The 14,815-nt window shown below is 42.5% G+C and overlaps 1 protein-coding gene across 1 annotated transcript in view; it reads left to right on the top strand.

Annotated features, from left to right (window-relative positions):
* MAP3K5 (mitogen-activated protein kinase kinase kinase 5) overlaps window positions 1–14,815 on the top strand; it is a 236,192-nt gene that overhangs the window by 65,438 nt on the left and 155,939 nt on the right. The window contains exon 4 of the mRNA XM_040350503.1: window positions 11,475–11,668. Within this exon, the coding sequence (XP_040206437.1) occupies window positions 11,475–11,668 (194 nt within the window). The remainder of the gene's footprint in view (window positions 1–11,474; window positions 11,669–14,815) is intronic.

The raw sequence follows: 14,815 nt of genomic DNA, 5'->3' as shown, positions 1-14,815 counted from the left end.
ACATACAAAACTTATCAAGTTGAATTCTGTCGTAAGATAATTTTTGTATGGTGAGCAACCTCTTCACTTTCGACGTGAGACTAGCATGCAACAAAAAACGGATGACCAGTCTTCCGAAATCTGATTTACAACACGAAAAACGACATAGTTTAAAACGTTGTGAAAAAATAGAGCATGTTTGTCGTTTTTCAGAACCCGAAAAATGCTTTGAAGCCCACACACGATCAGCGTTTTTTACAACCCGAAAAATTATCGTGTGTACGCGGCATTACAGTACATCTAGCTACGTCTGTTTGTGTGTACAAGGCTTTATGTTTTTAACTACTCACTTTCTAACTTTTCTTTCTTAGGCCTCGTACACACGACCGAAAATGTCTGCTGAAACTGGTCCGCTGACCAGTTTCAGCAGACATGTTCGGTCGTCTGTCATTTGTCCGGCGGATCGGACAGGTTTCCAGCGGACAAATGTTTCTTAGCATGCTAAGAAACATGTCCGCTGGAACCATGTCCGTCGGACATGTTCGGTCGTCTGTACAGACTCACCGGACATGTCCGATCGGCCGCCATCCCTCGCATGCGTCAAAGTGATTCGACGCATGCGTGGAAGCATTGACCTTCCAGGGTCGCGCACGTCGCCGCATCATCGTCGCGGCGACGGCGCGGCCACCTCACCGCACTGTCTGTCCACGCGGATTTCGGTTTGATGGTGTGTACAACCATCAGACCGAAATCTCCGAGCGGACATGTCCGCTGAAAACGGTCCGGCGGACCATTTTCATCGGACAGTCCGCTCGTCTGTACGGGGCCTTAGGTTCAACACACACACACGTATTCCATGCAGGGGTGTGCAGGCAGCTTGTGGAAATCAGTGACAGGTAGCCTGCTGCATGGATCTGCATGGACCCCTACACACCACGGAGTGTACATCAACACGTATCCAATGTATGTATTAGGACGTAGACTGACTGTGTTCTGATCCTTGCATTAGACTCGCATAAATTTACACTCCGGTATGCACGTAGAGGACAGTCGGTTGCCTGTCATTGATTTAAATGGGCTGCCTGCACGCCCGTGCATGGAACATCTGTGCATTCCAGGCGACTGAAGACAGTCCTTCCTTATACCCGTGTGAATTATTATTAATATTCAGTATTTATATAGTGCCAGCAGTTTACGCATCACTTTACAACATAAGGCCTAAGTGTTAAACATTTTAAAATAATCTGCAGTCAATTTGGTGAATAGATACGTGGAAAATGTTGAAAAATACATTTGCATAATGACATGAATTCTTATTCTATTTATGTGCTTCCCTTAAAAATCACATACTGTATTTGGTGCAAACAGATTTAGGGGAATTCTTTAGAAATCTGTTGGGCCTCTGCAGGAATGAGAGTGAGGACAACAGAATAATATATTGGTTGTAAATAGGTACATGAATTTATGGGGAGGGTGAACTGGAGTGTCAATACAAACACTCTTTCCTTAGTGCAGCTGAACTTCTACTCATTGCTGTGGCTATACACTGAAAATGCAGCAGCGGGGGTGTTTTAAAGCTGGGTGGATGGAGCCTGTTTCAGTGATGCTAGTTCCCCAACAGTTCCCCAACACACTTTCGACGTGAGACTAGCATGCAACAAAAAACGGATGACCAGTCTTCCGAAATCTGATTTACAACACAAAAAACGACATAGTCTAAGGCCCCATACTCACGACCAAACATGTCTGCTGAAACTGGTCCGCGGACCAGTTTCAGCGGACATGTTCGTTCGTGTGTAGGCAGTAACGTACTGAATTCCAGCAAACAATCGTCGGCCAGACCGTTTACCAACGAACAACTGTTTCCTGGTCTTGCTTTAAAACAGTCTGCTGGAATCGTGTCCGTCAGACATGTTCGGTCGTCTGTACACAAAAGCAGCGTACAAAAACCCCGCGCATGCTCAGTCCAAATGAGGAGACGGGAGCGCTCGTTCAGGTAAAACTCGCGTTTCTTTGGGATATGGCACATTCGTCATTAGAAACCTTTTATTCTAGCAAGAGAACAATGTCTTAAAAAGGCGCACTAAACCACATTTTCAAGCCTCGTTTTATTAATTCTTCTCTTGCTAGAATAACCCCGTTCTCTTGCTGATGCAATTTCAATAGAGTTGTCCCATACTGAAATGTCACATTTCTTGCTTGTGATGTAATCCTTTAATAATGTTTTCTATGCCAGACGTGTGTTTTGGTTGGTGGTCCTCCATAATTTAGAGTAGTCATTTTTGTAAAGGAATGTGCATTTTTTTTATTTTTTTTTGTTGTTTCTAGTTATGTCACCATTTAAACTAATTTTTTTTTACATGTTTTTTTCATTTTTTTATATTTTTTTTTTTTTTTGGTGTTTCATTAGAGAATATTAAACCATGTTGGCACACCAAATGTCCCCCCCCCCCCCCCCAAGGAGTGTGTCCTTTGTAAATTACCCATTGTATATTTATTAAAGGTTTGCTGCCTAATAATCCCCACAGTATAACAAACAATAGACATGTTTTCAAATGAAAGCAAAAAGCCTTTTATTCAGGCAAATGTCATCACAAAAAATAAAAAGAACGGCAGCACTAGAATAGATAGCAAACTATATGCAAACTTGCATTTCCAACATGGTGAAGGATAAACTTCCAAGCCTCAGGAGCCAAACACAAAAATATGAAGCAGCAGCACACAAACAAAGGAACCCAAACTGTGGTAGTACAAACAAGATGTCCTTTATGTGGAAGGAAATGGAAGGCAGAAAATCAACGTTTCCTCCTCTTTCCAGCCTTCCCTCCAGGCAGCCTTCCAGCGGATCGAACACGGGGTCTTGCAGGTGGGGTTGATGTGGCAGCAGGAGGATGGTGTTCCGCAAGCCGGGCCGGGTCACATAGCCCAGTGTCTGGGGTCAGCAGGCCCCTCTGCATCCACCAAAGGACCTGGTTCATCAGGGCCTTTGCCAGTCTTCTCTGGTCCTCCTCCCCTTCATTTAAATCATGGGCCAATGAGGCACTGAAGGCCTCTGTGGGGTTGAGGGGGGCCCTCATGATGGCGCTTGCCTCCTGGATCATGCGGAGGCTTGCCTCCTCCACAGGCCTCAACTGCCTCCTTCGGCCTGATGGCCTCACCTGGGGGGGAGAAGACTGGCTGGTGGTGGTTCTCCTGGCCGGGTGGACCTGCTGCAGGCCACTGGGCCCAGCCTCCTCCTGGCTGCCACTGACCCCGGCCTCCTCCTGGCTGCCACTGACCCCGGCCTCCTCCTGGCTGACAGACACCTGAGGATCTGCCACCTCCTGGCTGATCTCTTCTTCCTGTGTGGAAAAAAAAGGAATTGTTTTACAATTTCGCTAAATCAAACCACACTCATTTTCATGTTTTTCGTTTAGTATTTTCTGTTCATTATTACTTGAATACACTCTACTTCTGACCCCTGCAGTTGTCATCTCTGACACCTATTTGTCTGAACACCTTTTTTTTTGCTTTTTCCCAGCTTGGTTTTTTTTTTACAATATCTAATCATTAATCCACCAAGAATTATTTACGCCAGAAATATAGAGGAAACTACTATACCTCCTCATCGAAGGGTGGCAGATCTGCATCTCTGTCAGCCAGGCCCTCTTCCTCCGACTCTGCAGGGCTGTGGTCATCTGGGGAAGGTCCGCTGGAAGGTAGCATGGAGGAAAGGTTGGAAGAAAGACTGGACATCGTTTTCCTGCCTTCCATTTCGTCCCGCAAAAAAGCCATCTGTTTATAATACCACAGTTTGGGTTCCTTTGCTTGTCTTGCTGCTGCTCCCGATTTTAGGCTTTTATTAGCTTTGTATGCTCTCCTGTATGTGCTTCTGAGGTTGGCAAGTTTATCCTTCACCATGTTGGCAGTGCATCCTGGCACCCAAGTTTGCATATAATTTGCTAGCTCTTCTAGTGCTGCCGCTCGTACCTCTTTATTGCAATATAAAGAGTGCTTGGAATTCCACAGGATGGGCGTCTCCTGATATTTTTGGAGTAAGGCCTCTATAGATTCCTTGCTTTGTAGGAGGTCCATTGTAATTTTTCCAAAATTATATTTCTTTTTGAGTCTAGATTACAAAAACATAAACCACAGAAAAATAAATATTCCAAAGGATCAGCGTTGACCTTGATCTAATATGTGTCTTCAAATTTATTACCTATATCTAATTACAAACACAGTCTCTCTTGTTTAAACAATGATTGGCAGCTCGGCCGCATTGCTTGTACCAAACATTGATTTGCTAGATGCAGAACCATTGTTCACATTGCAGTAAATATTTTAAATATAGAAAAATAAACAATGCTTACAAATGACAGTTTTCATCTAGGCACTCTTTCATGTGTAAATCTCATGCCCCTGACAATGGATGACATAAAAGACACTTCCTAATGACCTCTGTACAACCAACACTTGAACAATACTTTGCCTGATCTGAATACACCATTCAAAAACTTGTCAATGAGGTACAGCATTGTTCACATCTCTATTTTGTGAGGTGTCCAAAAGCATTTGTAAACCAAAATAACATTGTGGTACCCCATAGACAGAATAGCTTCAAAAGGGTGCAACCAACAGCCCAAACCCCCATCCCATGTGTCTACATTTTCAAGGCCTCTGCTGATCACATTTTTAATTTCCTTACCTTCCTGTCTCTCGCTCCTCGTTTCTCACGCTCGCCTAATTACCGCGTAAGATGCGTAATCACGGCGTAAACCTTTTAAACACTCCGCGTATTTATTAAACCCCGCCCTCGTCACCTTTGCGAGGCCCCTAATCAATGAGTTTAGGAAATATGGCGTTAACTGTGTATGTTCTGGATGCGCTCGAAGATTCTCCGCGTAACCGACGTAAACACGTTGTTTGCATTCTCTACACTCCGCGTATGTATTAAACGCCGCCCTCTTCTCCGCCCATGGCGTAAGAATTCATCTTTTCCACGCCCATAATCTCTGTGGGAAAGGAAAGATGGCGATGTCACACGAGCGGGCACGATGCTCTCATGCCACAAGTGAAGGGACAGAGGCAGGGACGTCCCGATCAAGGAAAAGAAGATATAAAGCCACTAATATGCGGTTCCAGGAAATGGTGGAGTTAGTTTACATCATGCGAAAGAAGGACTATGATGGTGAATTAGGGCCATACAAGACCCCTAACCGCCGAAAGGCACATATTATGGACAAGGTGGCGAGGAGAATGCAGAGGATGTTTGGGATCACCAGGTCCAAGGAACAGCTGAGGAAACGATGGTCAGACTTAAAATTGAGGGAGCCACATCAGATGAAGAAAATACTTAAAATTCTGCGTAAAAGTAAGTAAATATATATTGGGGTTGGGGGGGGGGGGGGGATTGTCTGCAATAATGTGTTGCCATGTATATTTCACCATCTGCCTCCTTGGCCTGCTTGTAATTTTAAAGACATGTTGTCATTTATTTTTTAGGACATAAATAACTACATATTTACAAATAGTGTTCTTAGTAAACAACGTAACATCACATAGTTTATCAGAAAGGCTCGGTTATTCCAGGAACAACACACCTGGACATGGCTCACTGGCCAAAAACTTTGTTTGTAAACATTGTGTAAAAGCTAGTTCTAGAAAAAAAAAGTATGAGAATGGGAAAGGCAAACAGGATTCATTCTAAAAACAGTGGTAATAAAGCAGATGTTTTCACATCTGCAATGCAGAGCACCTGTGTCTCCCCAAATCAAAAATGGGTTTTGGTAGGGTCTCCCAGAAATACAGTTTAGGGGGGACATCCATGTGTGTCACTTTGCTAAAAAGGGGCAGGATCAGAGCTTGCCATATAGAAGTAATTGCAAAATGTAGGTTTGGTGAAAGATAAAAGTAACTAAATGAAAGCATCTTCTAAGCAATGTGTGCGATTTATGCTCTCCAATATCTGTGTGCTGATGAGTCTACATTTTTTTTGGTTTATTTCAGGGGAAAGAAGTCGCCAGCATTTGGAGGAGGCAGAGAGGGCCAGACAAGGCCAAAATCTGCCATCTCAACATGTGGAGGAGGAGGAGGATGTGGAAGGAGAAGAGGATGTGGAAGGAGAAGAGGATGTGGAAGGAGAAGAGGATGTGGAAGGAGAGGAGGATGTGGAAGGAGAGGAGGATGTGGAAGGAGAGGAGGAAGGAAGAAAGGAGGAAGGAAGAGAGGAGGAAGAAGTAATTTTGGACTTAGAAGTTATAGCAGATGAAGGGCAAGTGGCGGAAGAGCAATTTGGAGAATTGAAAGAAGGTGGATTGATGGATGAAGGAGGAGTCCAAGATGATGGGGAAGTGGTGGAAGAAGGAGGAGTGATAGAAGATGATGGGGAGGTGGTGGAAGAAGGAGGAGTGATAGAAGATGTCGAAGAGGTGGAAAGGAGAAGCCCATCAGGTCAGTGTCACCCTAGCTTGATTCAAAAAAACATATGTAGATAGGCCTCATCAAAAAATAATGTTGTAAATGCCATTTTTAATTTTTTTTTTAGGGGAGGAGGATGGTGTGCCAATATTTTCACGTGCAAGTGCTGCTATAATTATTCAGCAGGTAATGGAGTGCAGCACTGAAATGCACAATATGCGTGAAAGGATGTTTCTCATGGAACAGAATGTAACAAATGTCCTTTTGGAATGCAGCACGGAAATGGACAATATGCGGCAAAGAATGATGGTCATCGAATCTAATTTTAAAAACATTATTGACATGATGGGCCGTGTCAAAGACTGAAACACCCCCCGCCCATCCCCCGCCCCCACAAACATTTTTACAGTTTGAATAATGAATACGCCAAAATTTGAAGATACACACACAGTGTGCCAACATGTGCTATCTGCCATCACAGAATATCTTATGTCTGTGCTTTGTGGGTCCAACCCCCTCCTCCATCCTCAAGTAGTTGAGAGGAAGGGTTTGCTCCCACAAAACACAGACATTGATCACCCATGATGTCAGATAGCACATGTGGCCATTTGTCTGTTGAACCAATGACATTTGGCGAGTTTGCACTGAATGTGTGTATCTTCCAATTTTGGCGTGTTCCAGTGTGAAAGCACACCATGACTGACTGCTGTTGTGAGTTTTTAGATTTTTGGAATTGGATTTTGTTACTTTTTGACCATGTTGAACATTTTGGGATACTATAAAGTTTAGACCATAAAGAATAAACAACGCCAAAAAATTTAAAATATATATATATAGAATTATAAATCTCTCTAATCACTGAATTTAGTGAAGTAGAGATTTGACTCCAAAATATCACCTAAAAATTTACTTTTAGAAAAACACACCAAAAACAAAAAAAATGGTTAAAAAATTATTGTTTTTTGTGCATAAAAAATATGCCCAAAAAAAAAATTAAGGCGGTAAACACCCCACCAAAAATAATATATATATATATATATATATGTAAACAATAAATCTAACTATATTTGATAAAAAAAAAGTGAACTTGTTAATAAATGTATAATCTGCATAATATTTTTGGTTGAATTACCTGAAAAAAAAAAAAAATATAAAAAAAATTTGTAGACTCCTAAGTACAAAAGCAGGGAGTAATGAAAAAAATATAAAATAATTTTTGGGGTCATGAACAAGCAAAAATTAAAATACTTGACCTCAAAATTTACAAATGGAGTTGCTTCTTATTTCTAGACTCAATACCCTGTTTGTAGATGAGTGAATACTGTGCAAAATGTGGTTAGTTACTAAAAGTGGAGAAATCAATTATGCATTACAATTGAAGAAGTTAGTTAGAGAACCAGGAAGACAGAAAAAGAGAAAAAGCATTAATGACAAACAACTGTATAAAGTCCAATGGTCTAATTATTTATTATTTTTTAGAATATTCCTTTCTTTGGGGGCCGAATTAGAAAGAAATATGATCTGGCATAGCAATGGCCCCCCGACCCATGAAGTACTCAACATATTTGTCGCGTACCTCACGAGCTGATTGGGGGGCCAAGCCAGCGCGACCAGTGTCCAGCCCGGGAAGGGGATCTGAGGGTAGTCTTGCCTCAGAACCGATGTCGGGTAGGTACGTCTGGGAGTGCCTGCGTAAAAAGTTGTGCAAAATGCAGCAGGCAAATACAACGGTGTCCAATTTATATTCCGCCAGATGTATCGATGTCCTGAACAGGCGGAACCGGTTGGTGAGTATCCCAAAGGCATTCTCGACTACCCTCCGAGCCCTGCCCAACCGAAAATTAAACACACTCCTCTCTGAGGTGAGGGTCCTCTGGGGAAAAGGCCGCATGAGGTGAGGACCAAGCCCGAAAGCCTCGTCCGCTAGGAACACAAACGGAAGTCCTTCCACATTATCTTCATCTGGTGGCAATGCCAGACCACCAGCTTGGAGACGATCATAGAAATCAGTCCGTGCGAACACTCCCCCATCAGACATCCGGCCGTTCTTCCCCACGTCCACATATAGAAACTCATACTGTGCCGACACCACCGCCATCAACACAATACTATGATAACCCTTGTAATTATAATAGTAGGACCCCGAGTGGGGTGGGGGCACAATGCGGACGTGTTTCCCATCTATTGCTCCACCGCAGTTTGGAAAATCCCACCGCTGGGCAAATTGGGAAGCCACAGACTGCCATTCCTGTGGTGTGGAGGGTAGCTGTGGGGACAAACAAAAATAGAGATTTAGTACTTTGTAACAAAAACATCCTACAAGCATCCTTGTGACAGTTCACATTATTAAAATTGCATTAGAAAAATGTGCATGGAGAATTTGGGAAATGAAATATATAGGGCCACTTCATTAAGAGACTCCACAGCCCTCTGATGGGGACAATAAAAGTTTGAAGGGGGGGGGGGGGGGACACAAAAACCAAAAAGTCCTGTTTTAAAAAATGGCAAGGTGGGTTTGTCCCTAGGATAGCATGCTGGACAGGTTAATATTGGGTAAGGGACAAATATGCAGGTAGGCCAAGAATAAAACATGTAAAGCTGATATCAACATGCATAGGGAGAAAAGGTAACGTTAGTTAAACACACAGCATATCTGGGAAAATAAAAATAAAGTTAGTTGGCCACATTATTAGAGCCAGGAAACTTACCTTAATATACTCCTCATGCATAACTTTGATGATGGCAGCACACGTGTCCGGTATGATGACCCCAAGCGCCTGCGGAGAGATGCCTGTCGAGAACTTGAGGTCCTGCAGGCTCCTCCCAGTCGCCAGGTACCGCAACGTGGCAATAAGCCTCTGCTCGGCCGTGATGGCTTGGCGCATCACAGTGTCCTGCCTCGTGATATAGGGGGACAGAAGTTCCAGCAGACTGTTGAATACGGGGTCCGTCATGCGGAGAAAATTCCTAAAGTCATTAGGATTATTCTCCTGGATTTCCCTAAGCAGAGGCATATGTGAGAACTGGTCACGCTGGCGCAACCAATTCTTGGTCCAGAAACGCCTCCGCCCCCTGTTTCTGGCCAAAGTACTGGACAAATGAACATATCCAGCAGCCATCCCATAAACAGCACCAACTCGCGAAAATTGACGCTGCTGCTCCATCATGGCTTCAAACCGGCCGGCTGGTCAGTCAAGAACACACTGAAACAGAAAGCACTCGCAAATCCAGCACTACCTGCGACAAACGCGTGACAAACAGATACGAGCGCACAGGATGCAACTGCTAAAGCAGAAACAACCTGCTTGCCTATAGCCGAATGACAACTACGTTACCGCAAGCACACGCACTGAACCCGTGAATACACGCTGTCAAAGCCTGGAGACCGAGAAGCGCGAATCAGCTCTAACCAAACCTTCACTAACACGAGCAAACCCGTAACTAGCAAAAGAGGAACAGAGGGCGGCGCCATTAACTTTGGTCTTCCCCTTTATAGTGACGTCGTACGTAGTTTACGTGCACGCGTTCCGGTACGACGGGAATTTGGTCCGCTGGTGTGTACACGCCAGCGGAACAAAACACAAATCAGCCTTGTACGCCGGAAACTGTCGGGCAGACAGTTTCCAGCGCACAGATCCGGTCGTGAGTACAAGGCCTTAAACATCGTGAAAAAATAGAGCATGTTTGTCGTTTTTCAGAACCCGAAAAATGCTTTGAAGCCCACACACGATCTGCGTTTTTTACAACCCGAAAAATTATCGTGTGTACGCGGCATTACAGTACATCTGTAAGCCCCTTCTAGCTACGTCTGATTGTGTGTACAAGGCTTTATGTTTTTAACTACTCACTTTCTAACTTTTCTTTCTTAGGCCTCGTACACACGACCGAACATGTCTGCTGAAACTGGTCCGCTGACCAGTTTCAGCAGACATGTTCGGTCGTCTGTACGGCCGACCGGACAAATGTCCGGCGGATCGGACAGGTTTCCAGCGGACAAATGTTTCTTAGCATGCTAAGAAACATGTCCGCTGGAACCATGTCCGTCGGACATGTTCGGTCGTCTGTACCCTCGCATGCGTCAATCCCTCGCCGCCATCCCTCGCATGCGTCAAAGTGATTCGACGCATGCGTGGAAGCATTGACCTTCCAGGGTCGCGCACGTCGCCGCGTCATCGTCGCGGCGATGAGAAATCCTCACTTCCTGTTCTTCTGTCTGTAACTCCACACAGTAATGCAAGGCTTTCTCCCTGGTGTGGAGTGTCGTACACCGTGGGAGGTCTCGCTGCAAGGGTTCATTTTTTTGTTGTGCTTGGAGTGCTTTAAATTTGAAAATGTATTTTATTTAAAATGTTATTATATTTAAATTATATTTTTAAATGCAACGTGCTAAAGTACTTGCCTTTTTTCTTCATATCAATGTCCTGTAATTCTTCATACTGAGGATGGAAGGGCCAGCCCAAAAAGCCAATCAGGCAGTGCACATGCTCAGGTAGTAAACATGCTGACAGATGTAGAAGGGGCTTACAGATGTACTGTGATGCCGTGTACACACGATCATTTTTCGGGTTGTAAAAAACAACGTTTTTTTAAAATGTCATTTAAAATGATCGTGTGTGGGCTTCAAAGCATTTTTCGGGTTCTGAAAAACGACAAAAAAAAATTCGAACATGCTCTATTTTTTTTTCACGACGTTTAAACTATGTAGTTTTTCGGGTTGTAAAAAATGATCGTGTTTGGGCTTAAACGACGTGAAAAACCCGCGCATGCTCAGAAGCAAGTTATGAGACGGGAGCGCTCGTTCTGGTAAAACTACCGTTCATAATGGAGTAAGCACATTTATCACGCTGTAACAGACTGAAAAGCGTGAATCGTCTTTTACTAACACAAAATCAGCAAAAGCAGCCCCAAGGATGTTTCTCAATTGCTGTTTGCTGTCTTTGGTTATACCCATAAATGTAGACTGCTATGGTTTAAAGGCAATAGCTGATTTTTGCTCCACGTTTTGCCCTGGATTCCTGTATAGTAGTTTTATCAAGCGTATGCCCTATTTTTGCAAAAAGGAAAAAAAAAAACTTACACACATTTGGGTTTCTTCACAGATGTGCACTGCTAACTACACCTTTGTTCCGTACATGATCACGCCACATAACAAGGTATTCTGCTGTGAAGGTAGCCTCATGAAAGGACTGACAGAATTAATGCAACCAAACTTAGAACTACTTCTTGGTCCCATCTGTTTGCCTCTTGTGGATCGTTTTATTCAGATCCTAAAAATAGCAAAGGCCAGCTCTTGGTAAGTGTTTTTTTTATATTTTTTGCTCAAATTGATATACATTATTAATATGTCACTGGTTAGCAAGAGCCCCCCTGTGTCAACAGTCGTTGGTGTGGGCTCTCCTGCAATGCAGAGTCAAGAAATGTCCAGTCCTTCAGAAAACTCTGCAAGGAATGAATGAATGAGTAACTTGTATAGCGCTACAAACGCAAACTAAATCGCCTCAAGGAGCTTTTGCAGCCAGTGCCTGCCCGTGTCTTCAGAAGAGATGGGTCTTAAGCGTCTTCCTGAAGGCCAGATGGTTTTCTTCCAAGCGGATGTCCGCGGGTTGAGCGTTCCATAGCCGGGGTCCTTGGACTGCGAATCTTTGTTTGTCTTTTGATTTGTAGCGGGTCTTGGGAATGTGTGAGTTCTGCTGGTTGAAACTCCCAGATAATGGCCTTCAGGTTTACATAGATGTAGGAAGGCAAATAAGCAGAAGGGTAATCCATACAACTAGAAAAATTCATAATGCAAGCAAAATTGGGCCTTAAAGTGGAGTTCCACCCTAAAAACAAACTTTTTATGAACAGCTTGCCTTTAATGTAAAAAAAAATAATTTCTTAAATTATTTTTTTTACTCACTTCTATATGGCTGTTACTAGGCAGATTTCGTGATCTGCCTAGTTCCTAGCCCACGGTGGTAGAACTTCCTGTCTTAAGACCCCATTGCCTCCTGGGAAATGATGACACTCATTTCCCAGGAGTCTCTGGGCATTACTGTGCCTAAAAATCCCAGCATGCACCTCTCTTGGAAAATCCAGGAAGAAACATGAACTGGGCTTTATAATGCCCACAGCTATGATGGAAACGGCCACAAGATTCCTGAGATGATATCAGGTAAGTTTTTGCAACTGTTTATGTACCGATCGTGCTTTATTAAAATGTTTTAATGATTATTTATAATAATGTAATTGAGATTGCAAAAAAATAAATAAAACAATCTATATATATATATATATATATATATATATATATATATATATATATATATATACCCGGAACCCCACTTTAAAGCAGGAAATTAGAAATGATCATACAGGAAATAGACAGGACAAGTGAACAGTCTGAATACACAGAAGCTTGCAAGAATATAATTATTTTTGTTGCCCCGGCTGTATCAGGATACCACTTCAGTATCAAAAAACTTGATGGCTGCCGCAAGAAATTGAACAGAAACTTGTGTTTGCTAATACAATAATCCTGCTGTAAATTTATAATGACTGCATGATTGAATGTAAATATTTTTAAAATGTTTATTGGTCACTCGAGGACCTCTTGCAAAAAAGAAATGTTATATATATAAATATTCAATAGACCCAGCACATCTCCGTCTCCAATCTCCATCCATGCATCTGAATCTCCATGTATTGGCTATGCACTTCTCTCTTTCCTTTTACAAGTGCATTGTCAGAGACCGCAAGCTATGTGAGTTTCTTTACCCAGATGGAAAATGTTTCTTTGAATACACAAATATTTCTTCCCAGCTAGACATTTATTTTCCCAGGCTTGAATGCATTTATATTGTGCTCTTGTTTATCATTTTTATACACAGTTTGTAATAAATAGCTTTTAAACACCAGCCTTATTAGATATTGCAGCAAAGTTATGTATGAATAGGATATTCCACTTACAATCAAAAATCAGAATTGGGTTGAATACAGTAAATTTTTTATCACTCGAGAACCCCGTGCTTTCCAACTTTGAGAATAATAACCATATGAACCAAATGTAACCGCTTTGCCATAGTCAAACATTATAATCTTGGATTTTGCCCTTGGTCATCTTTAAAACACTGTAGAATATTTGTATACCATATAAATAATTAAACAAATAGCTATGATGTTTGAATCATAGTACAGCTTCCTGCTTCTGTTTAAGTAACATGAAAATGGGGAGGGTAGTGCTGCGCTAATCAGTGGTGAATGGATAAGTGAATAAACAGGTGGGGGAGGGGAATGAAAGTAGGTGTAATTGAAATGAGGAGCAATATAGCCCAAATGGCATCAGCATAAAAATAAATATAAATGATCAGTGAACAATAACAGTAATGGTGCAAATCATATAACTACACAGGTTCCTCTTAATGTGATGAAATACACTATAAGTAATGGTGCAAAAAAAATCCCAGGTAACTGTGCTAAGTGACACTCCTATACTGGTGATAAACAGTCCATCAACAGAGTTTGAAAAATATTAGCAAAAAATATAAGTAAAATTTCAAAAGTCCAAGAAAGCAAAAGTGCAAGTGTAGGTCCGCAATATGGAGTGAGAGGAAAATGGGTATCCAGTGATCCTTTTAGGGTAAGTAAGGATGTCCCCTTACCTTACTGCTGTAAGGTAACAGCATATAGATCCAACCACATTAGATGGTTCACTCGATGGGCTCTGATCCAACAACGGCAGGTCCTCCTTGGAGTTCTCGTCCCAGATTGGTCAGTTTCTCGCCCCAAAGAAATAAAGCATCGATGGTGTGATACCGTTTTAAAAGTTTTAATTCTCAAAGAAAATAGACAGGGGTACTCACATAATCCAAAATACAATTGAGCATGTAAAAAAGAGGGGCAATCTGTCGCCAACGTCACCTCCGATACCTCTCAGTGGACTCATGCGCATTCGTCACTATCTTGTGACTTCCTCAGGAGTCACATGATAGTGACGAATGCGCATGAGTCCACTGAGAGGTATCGGAGGTGACGTTGGCGACAGATTGCCCCTCTTTTTTACATGCTCAATTGTATTTTGGATTATGTGAGTACCCCTGTCTATTTTCTTTGAGAATTAAAACTTTTAAAACGGTATCACACCATCGATGCTTTATTTCTTTGGGGCGAGAAACTGACCAATCTGGGACGAGAACTCCAAGGAGGACCTGCCGTTGTTGGATCAGAGCCCATCGAGTGAACCATCTAATGTGGTTGGATCTATATGCTGTTACCTTACAGCAGTAAGGTAAGGGGACATCCTTACTTACCCTAAAAGGATCACTGGATACCCATTTTCCTCTCACTCCATATTGCGGACCTACACTTGCACTTTTGCTTTCTTGGACTTTTGAAATTTTACTTATATTTTTTGCTAATATTTTTCAAACTCTGTTGATGGACTGTTTATCACCAGTATAGG

Source organism: Rana temporaria, chromosome 4 (genome assembly GCF_905171775.1).
Source record: "Rana temporaria chromosome 4, aRanTem1.1, whole genome shotgun sequence".
Lineage (NCBI taxonomy): Eukaryota > Metazoa > Chordata > Amphibia > Anura > Ranidae > Rana > Rana temporaria.
This window is presented reverse-complemented; position numbering and strand designations above follow the sequence as displayed.